This window comes from Primulina eburnea, chromosome 14 (assembly GCF_022965805.1).
Source record: "Primulina eburnea isolate SZY01 chromosome 14, ASM2296580v1, whole genome shotgun sequence".
NCBI lineage: Eukaryota > Viridiplantae > Streptophyta > Magnoliopsida > Lamiales > Gesneriaceae > Primulina > Primulina eburnea.
This window is the reverse complement of record NC_133114.1, coordinates 30,702,087-30,719,421: the sequence shown is the minus strand read 5'-3', so window position 1 is coordinate 30,719,421 and position 17,335 is coordinate 30,702,087. Positions and strand designations below refer to the sequence as shown.

The window sequence follows — 17,335 nt, the reverse complement described above, 5'->3', positions numbered from 1 at the left end:
TACCCCATGTGAAGATTTATCAATACCCGTAGAATTCACACAACAAATAATAGATCAAATATGTATTGATAAATATCTACCTTTTATTTTGGGGTAGTGCTCGTATAGATAACATCTCAAGTCTCACTTACGGGAGCTGAGAAACTCCAAGCTACAAGATAATATATTATTTTAAATATTACTAGTATTTATTTATTTGAGTATTAATAAATGTACTCCGTAAGTCGTAATTAAGTTTTATATGTAGATAAAGACATTGTAAAAAAATTAAACCTAATTTGATTTGTAAATAATCTAAACCAAAAAAAGAAGATTAATCAAAGGAGAGACTTTCGAAAGAGATTTTTAATTATTTTGTATTGCGTTCCGCGTTATGTGCCGTATAAATTAATTATCTAACACGGTGGATTGGGTGTATTGACATTCCATTAAATAAATTTGGCCGATGACAAAGTAACCGCAATGGAATCTAAATACCATTGAACGGATTAATTTATATATAGTTAAATTATCCGATTTAATATCAACTAATAATTAAATAAAGTATTTTAATTATAGATTAAAAAGTTTAATTATCGTCCAATATGTTCCACGTCATATTTTGAATTCTGTCCCTCAGCAATGAAATTTAGAGTGATGCTATATGTACATCCATATTTGTACATCAATTTGTACAACACACAAAATTCAATGCAAAAATTCAATTTGTCAAAATCTCGCGATACATTGGATCTAAAATCTCGTGATATAACAGTAAAATCTCGCGATATAATGATTGTAAATATCGCTGTAACGATATATTGGTTGTACCTTTAGCATTATTGTGAAAGTTATTATTATTTATATATAGAAAATGGCATTATATATATTTATTCCACCATAAAATATTCATGTTAGGTTAAGTTTGCATAAATAAGAGTGGTATTGAGATGAGTGACCGAGAAGTTCTCGAGTGTCAAGCTGCCGACGTTGCGCTATTAATCCGGTTGACTACGTAGACCGTAAAAGAACGGCATCAAATCTTAATAGGTAATATTGTCTTTTCTGGAGACAGGACCGCGATAGAAAAAGAATAAGAGTGATCTCTATTGCATATAAAATATCACCAACAGATAGACACATCGTTGGACTCGTGAGTCTAACAACTTAACCTATTAGAACCCAAGTGTATTTACTATGCGGAGTCACAATTATAAGAAAATAAAGTCGTGCCTTGATTAACAGCTATAACTTTTTGTCTAGTGATAAGTGTTTAATCTTAGCAATTGGTATCAGAGGGAGATCAAGGGTTTAAGTCTCTCAAAAGCATATATATACTTCTTGGAGGGCAGAATGTTGGGTTAAGCATGCATGAGTGAGAGTAGTACTGAGATGAATGACCTCTTGGAAAGTTCTCGTGCGTGAAATTGATAATGTTATGTCGCTTGATCTTGTTGGTTAGTTAGGTCTTAAAAAAGTGTGACATCAAATCTTAATAGGTAATATTGTCTCTGCTGGGGACATGGCTGGTGTAAGGAAATGGTAAATAAAATTTCTATGATATTTGAGACAACATCAACAAATTTACACACATTTTTCCGGAGTCATGAGCCTAGTAGCCAACCTATTAATACCCAAGTAAATACACTCTACGCTGCTATAAGTATATAAAGTTATTCCTTGACTAAGATCTATAACTTCTATCCTAGTTTTAAATGTTTGATTATAGAAGTGTATATGAATGAAGAGTGTATATATCATTTCTCTTATTTAATTATAAGTGTCAAGATAATTAAATAAAAAAACCAGTTAATATTAATATTTATGGTTTATTTCTATATTTGTGAAATATATATATATGTATACACTAAAAATATGCTCTTGTGCAATGTTCGCTAATCTTTATAGCTGTGAGACAGTCCATTCGGTCCATACATATAGTGAAAATTAATAGTTTTGGCATAATAATTAATATTTTTCATTCAAATAATCATGTATTACACAATATATTTCTGACATAGAAATTAATACTTTTAACTCAAATCAGTATATATTATACAATATTTCTTCGGAACATAGCTAACAAAAAACTATATTTTTACAGTGAAAATTAACATTTTAGACATAAAAAAGTAACAATTTTCATGGGATAGATCACAAAATTGATTCATGAAACATTCTCATTGGAGTTTTGGATACTCAGATTATCATTGCATAGATAAGGATGAAGATGTTATTTATTAATTACTTAGTCAAGAACAAATGGATTAAGTCGAATTCAATTTCTTTTTGGCTTCATATATGCATATATTTATAGGACGGTCAAGATCTTCTCTCGCTCGCAGAATGTAAGAAATCTAAAGAATTCTGGAGAGAGGGATGTACGACATGCATGCTCGTGAAGAAACGTAAATGTGTTTGTGTTGTGTTTTCGAAATCTAAAGAATGTGTACGTACGTGGTAGCCTCGAATGGAAGGAATGAAGCTGGAAATTAATATCCGTCGTTAGGTAACTTTCGGAGTGAACTCCACACGACGCAATTCCTCCTCATCTATTGGCTCTCGTATGCCACAACTTGTGGCCCGAAACATTCCGAGTCAACGTCGATTCATTATCATGTCATCCCGCATTGAATCGTGGAATATGAACTAGCAACTACGAGAGACTTCTTTGGCTTTGAAAATAACTCTTTTATATGGCTTATAACATATGCATGCATTCTCCTTCACATGCAATCGATCGGCGGCACTTGGGAAAACAACTTAAGAAAGATGTGCATTCAATTTGTGACTTAATTAATTGGGTTTACGTTGTGTATGTATTCAATACTAATAGATACGTATAACCAGCTTCTATATAGCTAGCTAGGCCACCACATAAATCGATCTGTGGATATATAAGCAGTAATAAGATTCCACTAATAAATTATGTTGCAATCAATTGGTTTGAGGATTTAATAATTAATTCACACAAACTAATCATTTATATTTAATCTCAATTCATACTTCTTCTTCTTCTTTCTGAAGATATATTTAGCTAAGAGGTTGGGGTTTAAGAAAGTTTTCACCAACATTAATTGTTTAACATATATATGAACAAATTGGTTAGAATTCTCCCAAGTGAAACTCCTTTAATTAACTCTCAAATTTGGGGCTGTCAGTGATGAAAAATATATATGAAAGATTTTTCACATTATTTTTATCATAATTACCACGGCAAGAGCATATAATGAAGTTATCAATGCTGACATCAACATGAGCAACTGCATCTCGACAACTTGATATCATATTTGCACATGATCTTAGATAGCCCATTTATGCTTTGCTTTCGGTTTGGGACCTCGAATGTCAGGTATCAAATCTTGGTTTCCTAGTCCGACCATTTGGTTGAGAACTTGAGCAGGTCGACTAAATCAGCCCGCTAAAGTTAAACCAAATTAATGACATTGAATTTAAGGGGCACTCGATATAGCTACATGAAATATATGAATTTCGGTTATAGTTTTATTGTTAATAATGAAATAATATATCAAATTTGAATTCATATATTATTTATTTAGACATCAATTACACATAGTAAACTGAATTCCATTGATACTTTTATTGGATAAATTTGAAATTCATAGTGTCGTTTGTCTAAAAATAAGAATTTTGATCCATATGCTAATACCCAAACGAAATAATGGAATACAACCATTTTCTCCACTTCAACATCTAAGCACAAATTCTAGGACAATGATCGCAGCATGACTCGAATATACAGACAAAAACGTGTAATAAAACGCGTGTTCTTAAATCTTAAATTAATCACTCTCTCATTGACCAAGGCATGTGGGAGACTGAACTTGTTCGTCTTAATTTAATTTAAATAATTTAGTGGAAATAGTAATATCAAAAAATTTATATTCAATGAAAAGTTGCAAATATGTTATACGTCGAAATAAAAGGTTAATAAAAAACTTACGTTCGTTAAGTTGTTTTTTTTTAATGGGGGAGATGATTCTTAATTTTTTTAATTAAAACTCGAGCTTGAAACCTCGTCTTGAATTTAAAACTTAGTGCCAGACTGTCTATAAATAATATGAAATAAAATAAATTATTTAATCTTTAAGTTGTGTGTAGATGAAAATTTTGAAATTCATATGTTTAAATACAATTTCATTGATAAGATAACTTAAACGAAAGAAATTCAAATCAATTTCTCTTCTTACTTCACTATAATTATAATAATCATAATGAATTTCAAATCTTTTAAATATTAAAATAATTTGAAATTAATTATGATATGTATAAATATAGCGTGAATAAATAAAAGATGGATTTGAGCGTCCTCTATTTAACATATAAATAAAGTAAAAATCGTAGATTTCAAATAATTCATTCCAAATACAAACTAAAAAAACTTTTAGTAATTTAGTTGGAACATCGGATAGGTATGAGATGGGGTAGTGTGGGCCAATAATATATGCAAAAGGACACTTGGGAAAAAATCAATCCAAACCGCCATGATCTGTACCAAACAAAAAATATAAACAAACAGTCTCGTGATCTATTAGGGAAACTAGTGCACCTTTCTTTGGTAACTAGAATTTAACCCGCAATCACTATATTTCGATATACAATGAGTAAAACTTTTGGACTAGCTGTCTTGACTATAAACCAAGTACTCACATACTTCACTAACTCGGACAATCTTATAATCATCACCTCTCACACTCCTTAGTCCTTAATATCACTTCAAATTAAGCAGTGGCCTCATGGAACTCTATGCAAAATGCAGGACCTTGTTTTTAACTGAAAAGGTTGATAACATACATGAAAATAATGTTATTTGTTGAATACATATTCTAATTTGAAGGTGTATAATCCATGGTGATGGAGATGGTAAAGTTACGTAGATTGCGTTTGGATTGATATATTTGATTTTATGAACTCGAGGAAAATTTGTTAATTCGAAGAAGTCAATGAATTTGAAGTTCATTAATCTAAACACAAAATTATTTAACTAAATACGAAAGTTAAAAATTAGGCAGATAGCGTCCAACTTTGCCATTATAAGAGGATTTTTATAAAAGTAATAAGAAATTATAGAAGAGAAGAGAGAAAAGTAAGTTCATAAAATGAATTCCAACCTTGTTCATAACGGAGAACCTTAATATAAGAAACAATGAAAAAATATAAATCTGCAGATATAAATATTGGTATATTTATTTTAAATAGAAAGTCTATTTACATAAATATCTAAATTCATAATCATATCATAACACTTCCATTTATATGATTATTTACACAACAACTACTCGTTGAAGCTTTCATTTAGCAAGATGATTGCTTGAAAACTTCATTAAGAATCAGGTGATGGTTCGTTAAAACTTAGACAATAAAACTCAGTGAAAAAAACTTGAGCAAAATATAACAATATATACTTGTCATTGCATGTTCTTTTGACCATAGATGTACCTCGTTAAAAATTTAATAGGAAAAATCCATAAGAACAAAAACTCAATGAAGAAAAAAGAATACTACATATTTTACTTCTTGTTAACCGTCTCATAAAACCCTCTTATGAAAAATCACTTGGTAAAATTCATAAATAAGTCATAAATAGTATAGTCTGAACCATTCTCCTTGTTGCAAGCAACGCTCGAAATATTTAAGTCGTAGCCCGATCTTGCATGATAATTTCTTTTTGATACTTCAAATCTTTTGTGGATTTTATGTGTAATTTGTTTATTACAATTTACAAATGAAAACATTTTCTCATAACCGACTTTGTGTCTTTTTGAGAAGTTTTGGGTTTAAGTTAACTCATATTGTCATATGTCAAATTCCAATCACTTTATTAACAATATCTACAAATTGAGATTTTTATATACCAAAAATTTAAGTTTATAACACCAACAAACTTCAATTCATAATATCGAGAAACTTCGGGTTTACCATATTAGAAAACTGCAATATCAATAAACTCTAGGTATTGTAATATTTATTTTATTTTATTGACATTGATAAAAAAAAATCATTTTTTATAAATTGTGTTTTTGTACCATTCAATTTTATTTTGATATTTTTTTGTCAATCATCTCGATATTATATTTGTCTATGAGACACAAATAATATTCAACCTCGAGAACTTTTTTTTTTCTTCTGAAAAATGCAAATTAACTCTTGAAAGTAATATAGCTCTTCTAGAGCAATTTATTTGTAATAATATATTATATTGAATGAATATTGTCATTGGATCACATATCTAAATATTATCAAACACATCTATATAACATTATATTATCATGCTTTACAGCAATTTATTCAAATTAATTTATTATTATAACTATATTTTTTCACATCTCCATTAAAGTTTTATTTCTAGTATTTATCGCCGAAACAAATGCCCTCTAAAAATTACGTGAATACACATATAATTTTTTCCAGTCAAACAAAACATCTAAAAAGATATTACACTCCCTTAATTCTTAATATATCCTCAAATCGAACTTCGGAAATTAAAGATACTCATTTAACCAATGCTTTTTTTTTTTTTTTCTAAATTCAAATGATAACTTTTCTTGACATTAAAATTATTCCCATTATCACTAAATTTCAAAACAAAACACGAGAGATTATATAAATCAAACATTTGAATAGATGTAAGATTACAGGAAAGCGTGTTACACAATTGTAAAAATGTTATTGTATCACATATGTATTAATAAATATATATCATATATAATTTTCTTCAGAATATATGCAAATATTAGAAAGTTACAACATATATATTTCTGATTTTATCAAACCAATATTATTCAGAAATATCGGTAACTATATGGATTGAGATAAGACTATACTTCTAACGATCATCGACTTCATTAAAATGACAAATATTCGATTTTATATCAGTATTCTCGAGGAATAAATTTTTTTGATATTAGATCAATATACTTCTAGATTACTGAAAAATATTTGATATTACATGAATATTATGCATAAATACATATAAATTTTAGATCGTTTATCATTATTTATCGGGAATATCGACAACCTTAGATAGTAGATCTATATTCACCAAAAAAATCGACAGATATTTTAGATCTTGAATCCTAAGTCCAATATTCTTCATGAATATAGAACATTTTTATACTTTGGATATGTCTAGACTAATGCTTTTAAAATCAATATTCTTTATAAATGTTTATAGATATTACATATTTCTAAATATCAATATAAATATGTGTACTATTTCAGAAGCATCAGCATAAATTATAATATTGCGTTACTTTAGAAGTATCGATATAAATCTTATGAATTATGATGTTTCTCGAGCATAAATTAATATATCATCATAATATAATATTTGATCTTAGATCAATATAATATTCTTGACAAGTTTTAGATTTTACATCAACATTCATCAAGAATATTGACAGTTATGTTATGAAGCTAAAATAATGTTGAGCTAGATTAAAAGTTGTGCTTTATTAGATAACAACAAAAATAAAAATATTTTTGTTGATAACGTGTTATAAAATTGATAAAAAATGATAGTAGAGAAGAGGAAAAATTGAGTTCAGAGAATGATTCCGAAATATTCTTTTTATAGCTAAGAACCCCTATTTTTATGATACAATAGTATGATACAAATATGTAGATATAAATATTAAAATATTTATCTTAATAAAAAATCTATGTACATAATAATCTATATATATTTATAATCACATCATCGATAAAAACTATAATATTTTTATAATCATAATCTCAAAATTTAACGTATCATTATTCATTTTGCACTATCCCGCGTTTATCTAATTACGTTAATAATCATAATACAGTCCACTTAACCATTATAAACAAGATATTACTCAGAAATTTCAGTAAAAACTATTTCACCAAACAGATTACCGGTTTTTTTTCAGGTTTTTTAATTAAAGAATAAAAATTAAATAGATTTACCAAAATATGAAATATTTTTTTACACAAAAAAATCAATTTTGTGAAACGATTATTTTATTTAGATCATTCATAAAAAAATATTATTTTTATTGTAAATATAGATAATGTCGATCTATTTTTTTTAATGAACCTCGTCTCCTTTATTTTTTAATTCAAACCACTTCCTCTTAGTTAGAAAAACTCTTTTTCTTTTTTCTTTTCAAGATTTTGGTTAATTTGGATGCTAACCAAAATAATTGAATTTAATAATTGAATTAAAATCGATTCTACCCGCAATTAAAGCTAAGCTTCAATATTATTGTTAATTTATAATTTTAAAAATCTTAACATTATCACTATTATTATTACTAATTTATTCATATGATTTATTTATTAGTTTTTTACGATTTAAATAATGAAAATAATAATATTTATAAAATATAAGGATATTTTTTATGAATGAGTCTCATGTGAGACCGTCTCACGGATCTTGATCTGTGAGACAAGTCAACCCTACTCATATTCACAATAAAAAGTAATACTCTTAGCATAAAAAGTAATATTTTTTTATGGATGACCCAAATAAGAGATCCGTATCAGAAATAAGACCTGTAAAACCATTTCACATAAATTTTTATCATTTTTTATATAATATAAATCAAAGGGGCCGGGTTAAACAATCTAACGCAGAAATCCCGGCCCTGTTTTTTACAAAAAACAATTTTAAAAAATAATTAATAATTTTGTAAATATTCCATTAAACTTATAAAAAAAAAAACCCCTCTCTCTCATCTCGCAGCAATTGCATCTGGCGTTTCCCCACATGTTCCTTATTTTCCTTCCTCGAATCATTCTGCCGCACAACAAGGATAAATTATTTTCTTGGAATCTTGTTTTCGCAGCACACAAAACCCTGCAGGATTTTGTTGCCCAGTAACTGAATTAGTTTTAGTTTTTCGGTTCGATACACTACATATAGTTCTCATTGATATATATATATATATATATACACACACATGAAACGTGGATACGATGAATCTACGTCGTCGGGTCTTCTTGGACCTCCTCAATTTAAATTTAAATACAACCCCGAAGGTATTTCGTTTTTGTGGTTTTATTTGTTTCGAATTATATTGAAGGATTGAGCACCGTCCAAAAGCTCCTAAAAAATTAGTGATTGTGTAATCTTTTTGGGTTGTGCTCAATTCGTTTGGTTTTCTTTTTATTCGAGACTCACCCAAAGTTCATCTTTTCTTTCGAGAAAAAAGGTGATTACGTAAAACTTATGGTGTTCTCTTAATTTTATTTTAATTGGATTCCTGGTTATAAGAAAGTTCGGAACGTTTTCAAATTTTTGGCCGCTGATAATAGAAAACTGAGCTTGGGGTAGTGAGAATAATCGATAAATTTTCTGGCATGTTATTTATTTTTTGGGTTAGTGTTGGGTATCCGATTTAAAAAAATTAAACTCAAAAGATGCTGGAGTTAAGCTGATGGTTTATTTTTATTTGTTTTTGCATCATTCTTTTTCTTTTGGGCATAGGAATTAGAAGCATATTTGGTCAGCATTTCATTTTACACTTGTTGTTTAGGGGATACAGAATTTTTGGAGGATGAAAGCACTAAGATATTTGCGAGGAAAGTTGCTGATCATTACAGTGCAAGAACGAATCAGACATTAGAAGAACGTGAAGCGAGCCCTATTATCCACTTGAAGAAACTAAACAACTGGGTATTTGTTGATCTCGAATTGTCCTCTTCATTTGTGGTCGTTGATATGTTTTACCGTTTTTTAAGTTATCGCATGAATTGATTCAGAGCAAATATAATAACTCTAATCAAGTTATCTGTTTTTGTAATCCAATGCAAAGCTTGAAACAAGAGAGCTAGTGTTGTTCCTCTTCTCAACGCCCGTTTTATTCAACAGATAAAGAGTGTCTTGATTCAGCTATACACAAAAAAGGGGGATGCGGTTCTTGATTTGGGGTGTGGAAAGGTGGTGAATTAGCTGAATATTATGAGATTATTTGAATTATGCGTACTTACGTTTTCCTTCTGATATTTTCTTGTCTTATATTTTTACCAGGGTGGTGACCTTATCAAATGGGACAAGGCAAATATTGGTTATTATGTTGGTATTGATATTGCTGATGGTTCGGTATGTTTTTCTATTATTTAATTTGGTGTTTTAACTATTTTGGGAGTGTTTTCTTTTAATATTAAGGTATAATATCTACCCTTTTATTTTTATATTCTTTGTTAAATTTCTGTAGTTTCTTGGTAGATTCATAGGTTAACAAAAGTGATGTCCATCTATTTGATGTCATGATCCCTGCTTTGATAACAGATAGAAGATTGCCGCACACGATATAATGGTGATGCAGACCATCACCAACGCCGCAAGAAGTTCTCCTTTCCTGCCAGGCTCTTATGTGGAGACTGCTACGAGGTAGATAGCGAGTAGCTGGTTTAAGAGTTGATTTTCACATATAGATGCTACTAAACACATATGTAATTGATTACCATACTTGTTGATAGTAGCAATTTTCGCTGCTTGTGCATGGCTGCATGTGTGACGTACGATTTAAATGTAGCGCGTGGGCTATTTTATAGTTTAAAATATTGGGGTCATACCGTTATTACGAGCAATAATTTTTTGGTTCGTGGGCAAGCGCTCGCTCTGCAATATGTAATATATTGACTTTTAAGTGGACCATTTCTTAATATCTGTACACATTAGATCAAAATTATATTGTTAATAAGTCGATAGCTTATGGCCAAGGACAATGTCAACATAGCTGAGGTTACTAGGTTTGCAATTAAGCTATGCATGTTATCGTTTCGAGTGATCCATCTCTTTATATTGTAGGTTCGACTGGATAAGGTTTTGGCAGATGATGCTCCTTTTGATATCTGCAGCTGCCAGGTGAGGAAGTTACTTCCTAAGCCCCTGTTATTAAATAATTTTTTATTCAAGCCAACTTCCTATCTCCGCTTCCCACATATTTTCCTGTAAGAAAAATAATTAAGTGTTTCTTAAACTGAGAGCTTGAATATTACCTCCATTTAAACGGAAGGATATGAAAACCTTGATAACTTTCCTCTTTTACAAATGATAATTGTAAATTATAATATTAAATGTGTTTATGTGAATTTAAAGTGTCGAGTTGAAATAGTGCAGTTTGCTTTGCATTACTCATGGTCTACTGAGGCACGTGCGCGGCGAGCCTTGGCTAATGTATCAGCTTTACTTCGACCTGGGGGCATCTTCATCGGAACAATGCCAGATGCAAATGTTATCATAAAAAAGCTCAGAGAAGGTTTGATTTGTGCAAAGTTGTTTTAACTTTTTGCGTGCACCTAACTTGCAAGCAAATATCTCCTAAATATTTGATTTTATTGTCGATGTTTGTTCAAGTTATTACATAACTTAAAAGTTACCCTATATTTTAAATTCTCAATTGGTGTGATTTAAATGACCATGGTGAGCAAGTTTTAAGTTGACATTTTGTTAACAGACCTTTCAACATTCTATGCAGCTGATGGACTGGCTTTTGGTAATAGCGTGTACTGGATACGTTTTGACGAAGAATTCGAAAATAAGGTGAATTCACACGTTGTCAGAAAAAAAACAATCGAAACACCATGTTGATTATTGATTGGTTTTTCCATTTTTGCTTGTTCTAGAAATTTAAATCTTCAAGTCCCTTCGGAATCAAGTACAAGTTCCACCTAGAGGTATTTTATTCTTTGCCACAATTTTATTGATAACTTTTTAAGTACTCCAATTGTGAAGCAGAATCTAGTCCTTTTATCATTATAACAGGCTGAATCCTTTCGCAGGATGCCGTTGATTGTCCCGAATGGATTGTTCCTTTTGATCTGTTCAAATCATTGGCCGAGGAGGTCTTAATTTTTTTTTTCTACTGGATTAATCTGTCGAATTACGTGTTGGTATGTCTTTTCAGCTCCACAAAAATCTTCTTCTTATGCTTTTAAAACATATTTTAAATCCCGCAGTATGGATTCGAGCTGGTTTTTGTCAAAAACTCACACGCATTTGTGGATGAATACTTGAAGATAGCCGAATATATTGAGCTCATGAGAAGACTCGGTGCTCTGGGTGACGGGAAAGAAGACCAAAGTGAGTTCTAATTTTACATTTACGACTAACATCCAAACATACCATTTACTTTCCCGCCGGAAACAATGTACTTTTAATCTTGGCTACAGGTACGTTATCACAGGATGAATGGGAGGTGGCCTACTTATATTCAGCCTTTGTCTTGAAAAAGGTGAACAAAATTATACTCATAAATCAATAGTAGATGTAAAACTGTAATTATCTACCATTACATTGCCTGTCTTTCTTTCAGCGAGGGGAACCCGACCAAACCCGAACGACGAGTGGCAGACGGGACAAAGGTAAAATGCATCTGTTGAAGCAGGATATTATGAACATCAGCGATGAGGTTTAGTCTATGATTATTCTTTTCAAAGATTCACTTACCATAATATCAGTGGAATAAAACATTGAGGATTTCTTCGTCTTAGAAAAGGCAAATGAAGCCTGCAAAATATAATTTATACTCAATTTAAATTTGTGATTAAATGTTTCCAAATCAGTTTTGTAGAAATTGGAATAAGCTGCCTCTTTTTCTGCAGCTTATTACCATTCAGTCCGTCTATCAAATTTGCCAAATATGATGGTGGTTAAAAAATTTGAGCTTTGATATTTCAGATTTTTTTTTTTATTTTTTTGGGCTTTTGATAATACTTGAGCATTGATAAATCACGACTGTAAAAAATAATGAAAATATGAAATATCCGTACCCCCCCCCCCCCCCCCAAAAAAAAAAAAAGCATATAAAACTGTTCTAGCCCACTATTGGATTTGACGTCAATTTAAAAAGTTTATATGCATTTGTTGGGTAGGGTTCTGAATCAAATAGTGTGGGGATCATATTTGGTTAAACATTTAGTTTTGTAACGTGAGTTCGAGATCTAATCGTAACAAATGAAGGACGTAGGGTTTAGAAACATGACGTGAACGTTCAAATGATCAAATCTTGACCTGATCATTACACAAAGTAAATAGAAAATATTAAAACATGATGTAAGATGTTCATTAAATCTATTTGGTGTTAAATATGTTTCACTAAAAATTTATCATCAACTGAAACCGTCATCGTAATGTATCATGGCTCCCACCCACAGTTGTGAGCCTACCAACACCGCAAAAGATGAAAAATGCATGAACAAACACTAACAAAATATGAGTTGTATTTGGATCGATGAATTTCAAATCATCAAATGTATTTTTGTTATTTAAAGATGTAAGATCGTAAACTTTGAAACATCTCTTACATTTTTATATAATATTTTTTGGTAATTAAGAAGAATTTCAAGTTCATTAAATAATTAAGCTATATTATTAATGTGTAAATGAGTAAGGTGTGATAGTTTTGGAGATAAGATGATTGCACAATACTCCAAAGACAATAAAATACCAAAAGAAAAGAAATAAAATATTATTATATTTTATTAACGTGAGAATCTTAGAGTTTTAAAAGGAAATTTGGGTAAATCTTGATAAAGATGGAGTCTCACTTTTTAAAAATAAAATCTCTACAATCTTATTTATAAGATAAACTTGACATGAGCTTCAAGAATTTTTGGAAATCAGGTCCATTATGTTGAGATAAAAGGAGAGAACATTAGAAAAGTGAAGGAGAGAACACTACACTTGAACAACAATGAAAGAGACGAGAGAGAACAAATAGATGAGGTAGAAGACTATGCGGAAGACATCAGACATTTTTCTCTTGCGAACTTAGAGGAAGAAAGAATTTTGAATTTGAGAGAGGCGAGGAAGATAACTTTAAAGACGGAATCGTACCAATCACACTGAGATTTTCTTTGTTCCTTCCTAGATTTTATTCTTATGAATTCAAACATTGTGTATTTCTTTATTTTTTTTTAGACTAAGACCACAATAAGTCAAAACAATACTTTGTTTGATATTTTGTGTGCGGCGTAGCATAATGTCTAGTTACTGCTGGTTGACTGAGTCACCATGATTTACCTCCTCTCACATTCCTGTTGGGACGGGAGTGAAGGACGCCTAAGTGAGCGATTTCATCTTTTGGAGCAATAATTTGTTTGATATTTAGTTTATTTTATTATATTATTTTTCTTGATTTTAATTATTGATCGATGTTGACTTAATATTTTTTGTTAATAGTCTGATCACATATTTACTTGTTTGTTGATAATCACTAATCGGAACTCAATTGGTTAAATATAGCAACAAAGACGTCATCAACACATGGTTAAACTGACTAAAAATAGTATTCGATTTCAGTATGCGGGTTTAGGTGAAAACTAAAATTTAATACATTTGATATTATTAAATTCAATTATAAATAATTAGACTGTTATATTTAAATATGTTTATTAACTCGAAGAATCATTTAGTAAATATATTGAGCATTTCAACATGATTATCAAGAATTAAATAATGTTTATAGATTGTCAAGAATCAAATCATGTTGACACGTGTCAACATAATAGAGTTCGGTACTGTTGTGTGTTTTAATTTTTTATTTGAAGTTAAATCTCTCCCTTGATATTTGAATCCATTGTTTATTATTGACATTATTTTATTTAATAGTTTAGATTATTAATCTATATATCATATTTTACTTATTTTGTCTAGCTTAAGTTAAATGATAAAAATTCTAGTAATTAAATATTAGTTTCTGTGATATCGATAATTGGACTCATTATGTATTTTATTATAACTTGACACGGTCCGTTTGTTAGATTTATTATTAATCGAAATCGTCGGTCAGTATGCATTTAAATTATAATTAGGCAAAAACTTGTGTGAGACGGTCTCACGGGTCGTATTTGTGAGACGGATCTCTTATTTGGGTCACACATGAAAAAGTATTACTTTTTATGCTAAGAGTATTACTTTTTATTATGAATATGGGTAGGGTTGACCCGTCTCACAGATTATGATCCGTGAGACGGTCTCACATGAGACTCACTCTTTATTTTTTTAAAACAATAAAATTATAATTGATTTTTTATAAATTTCAAATTTATATCTCGGAATCATTTCAAATCCGTAAATCCTGTGGACTTATTTTGTAATTGTATGTATGTTTTTAGTTGCGAAATCCTCCAAAGACTCGGCGGACAAAATAATAATCCAAGTAGGCAACGGACGAAGGAGGGAGACCAATGAGCCGTAAATGCCGCTGTCATAGGCCACGTGCGGGACCCATCCACATAAAATCACAATCATTTTTATTAATTAATTAAGTAATTATGTATATCTTATTTAATTTTCGGACCTTCTTAATAATAATATTCAACAAAAGAATCCAATGCCTGCAAATGAATCCAACCCCAACCCGTGAACATTGGGACCCCCTTTTTTGAGCTTATTTCTTTTCAAGTAAAACTCATCCCATTTCTATAGCAAATTTGAATCCAAATCCATTCACCTCATAAATAATTTTAGTTTTTTTTTTATCATTGTATTTTAAATAATTTAATTTGAATTTATTAAAATCCACTTCAGAGTTGGGTTTTTTTTAAAAAAATTTATTATTATTAAGAAAAAACTCAAAAGTTTCTGAGTAAGTCTTTTATGAGACGGTCTCACGAATCTTTATCTGTGAGAACGGTCAATCCTATCGATATTCACAATAAAAATTAATAATTTTAGCATAAAAAGTTATACTTTTTCATGGATAACTCAAGTAAGAGATCTGTATCACAAAATACAACTCGTGAGGTCATCTCACACAAGTTTTTGCCGAAGTTTTTTTTTTTTTTTTCAAAATTTTTATTCTCAAGTACCCTTGATTGTATAATGTAATAGCTGAAAAAAATTATGAGTTTTTATTTTATCTATATTTCATTATATATCAGACATGTGGTGCATATAAGTTATAACCTCTTGAAAATATAAAAGTGAGATTGTAATTTGAAATCGCACACACCAAAAACAAATTCAATTAGTTTGAATATGATCGTCGCAAAATACCTACTAAAGAAGAAAAATGTGACCAATAATCGTCCGAATCTTATCTAAAAAAATTTAAGCCAAACGGAAGAAAACCCAGAAGATTATAATTTTCTCATTTAATCAGGAGATCTGATTCCGAAATTTTTACACTACAATGTAACATGCAGATTATATAATATATATTAGCATATACAAACAAAATTAAATTACAAAAATAATAGCCACCCGTTTCTTAAGAGCTTCATCTTTCAGCTGCAGATAGAACCTCTCTCTTCTCCGATCATCTTTTTCAGTCCGTCTGCGTTACATAAGCCAAGAAAAAGATTCAGTACTATTTTTATCATCTTTGTCGTTTGTTATTTATTTAAAGCGATCGATAATCCACCGTAATTAATGATAATAACTTCGGTTTTTCTTTAAATATGGAAGACTAATTACTGATTTCTGGAATTCAAAAGAACGGATTACCATTAGCATTTTTATGAAAGTTGACACAATGGCTAATATTTGAAACAGCAATTTCTGCAACTAAGCAACGGCATCCCCGATTAAACAAAAAAGTTCGACTTTACTGCTTAAAACATAAACAAGATAAAGGAAAATTAGAACCCACCATCTGTGCTGCAATCGGGTGGATCTTCGAAGAGTGATAAAGAAAGTTGTTTGTGCGCGACCCCGATGTCGAAAAGTATAAGCCCGGAGTTGGGATCATCGACGATGATGTCTTTGACCGGAAGCCATAAAAAGAGCTCTTCCTGAGAGAAACCCTGAACGCCGGTGAGGCTGCCGTAGGTGAGGTTAGCTCGCACCTCGCTCTCGTAGAATGCCATGGTGTCGAACTTGGTCAGGCACGGGCCGTCAAGAAACACTTCGAGGAGGCCGGAGCCGAGAAAGTGTAGGACTTGATTTGCTTGGGTATGAGGCCGGCCGGCAGTCCCATGGACTTGAGGAGTTCGTGTATGGAAGAGGAGTGGCAGAGTGGGAGAGTGAGGGAGACGAAGATGAAGAAGAAGAGATAAAGGGGGAGAGTATGGGCGGACGCCATGGATGAATAATAAAGTAATAATACTGGGAAAAAAATAAGGAAAGAGAACGATCGAGGGGTTTAAGGAATGGTTTAGTAAGGGAGTTTGGAAAGTAGCAAGCTTGTTTAAAAAATGAAGTTTATGCTGCTTGTTATTGTACTAAATTACCCCTCAATCCCTAAATTATTATGTGAATATAAATATATTAAAAATAATAATTAAAATAATCTACATAATTATGGTGAACATGGGACTCATAGTCTATCTTTTGGATAGCATCGAAAATTTATATATAAAAAAAATATATCGGGAAGTGATATATTTGATTTTCGTGAATTTGTGTTGAATATGGAAGAGT

At 30.5% G+C, this 17,335-nt stretch overlaps 2 protein-coding genes across 3 annotated transcripts; one reads left to right on the top strand and one right to left on the bottom strand.

Annotated features, from left to right (window-relative positions):
- The first annotated feature begins 8,696 nt into the window (after positions 1 to 8,696).
- LOC140812835 (mRNA cap guanine-N(7) methyltransferase 1-like) lies at positions 8,697 to 12,513 on the top strand. Of its 2 annotated transcripts, none has more exons than XM_073171200.1 (13): positions 8,697 to 9,003; positions 9,510 to 9,640; positions 9,836 to 9,904; positions 9,995 to 10,066; positions 10,256 to 10,357; positions 10,778 to 10,834; positions 11,090 to 11,228; positions 11,448 to 11,512; positions 11,596 to 11,646; positions 11,752 to 11,814; positions 11,929 to 12,052; positions 12,142 to 12,203; positions 12,285 to 12,513. In XM_073171200.1, exons 1-13 carry the CDS (start codon positions 8,925 to 8,927, stop codon positions 12,384 to 12,386), a joined length of 1,116 nt encoding a protein of 371 aa, XP_073027301.1. In that variant the 5' UTR covers positions 8,697 to 8,924; the 3' UTR covers positions 12,387 to 12,513. The 2 variants fall into 2 exon arrangements, with proteins under 2 accessions (XP_073027301.1, XP_073027299.1); XM_073171198.1 differs by having other exon boundaries at positions 8,698 to 9,003; positions 9,501 to 9,640.
- A 3,523-nt stretch (positions 12,514 to 16,036) lies between these two features.
- LOC140811892 (uncharacterized) lies at positions 16,037 to 17,094 on the bottom strand. The gene is made up of 3 exons (XM_073170014.1): positions 16,566 to 17,094; positions 16,421 to 16,480; positions 16,037 to 16,250 (listed from the first exon to the last, which is right to left on the bottom strand). The coding sequence occupies exons 1-3, from the start codon at positions 16,780 to 16,782 to the stop codon at positions 16,201 to 16,203; spliced, it is 327 nt and encodes a 108-aa protein (XP_073026115.1). The 5' UTR covers positions 16,783 to 17,094; the 3' UTR covers positions 16,037 to 16,200.
- Positions 17,095 to 17,335: the final 241 nt, after the last annotated feature.

Excerpts from the sequence above, each read along its gene's own strand:
- LOC140812835 (XM_073171198.1), top strand. The coding sequence starts at position 8,925 with ATGAAACGTGGATACGATGAATCTACGTCGTCGGGTCTTCTTGGACCT. Across the intron at positions 9,004-9,500 it reads ATTTAAATACAACCCCGAAG|GGGATACAGAATTTTTGGAG; the intron begins GTATTTCGTTTT and ends CTTGTTGTTTAG. Across the intron at positions 12,053-12,141 it reads TGACGGGAAAGAAGACCAAA|GTACGTTATCACAGGATGAA; the intron begins GTGAGTTCTAAT and ends TCTTGGCTACAG.
- LOC140811892 (XM_073170014.1), bottom strand. The coding sequence starts at position 16,782 with ATGGCATTCTACGAGAGCGAGGTGCGAGCTAACCTCACCTACGGCAGC. Across the intron at positions 16,481-16,565 it reads ACCCGATTGCAGCACAGATG|TTGCAGAAATTGCTGTTTCA; the intron begins GTGGGTTCTAAT and ends GCCGTTGCTTAG. Across the intron at positions 16,251-16,420 it reads CTTTCATAAAAATGCTAATG|ACGGACTGAAAAAGATGATC; the intron begins GTAATCCGTTCT and ends TATGTAACGCAG.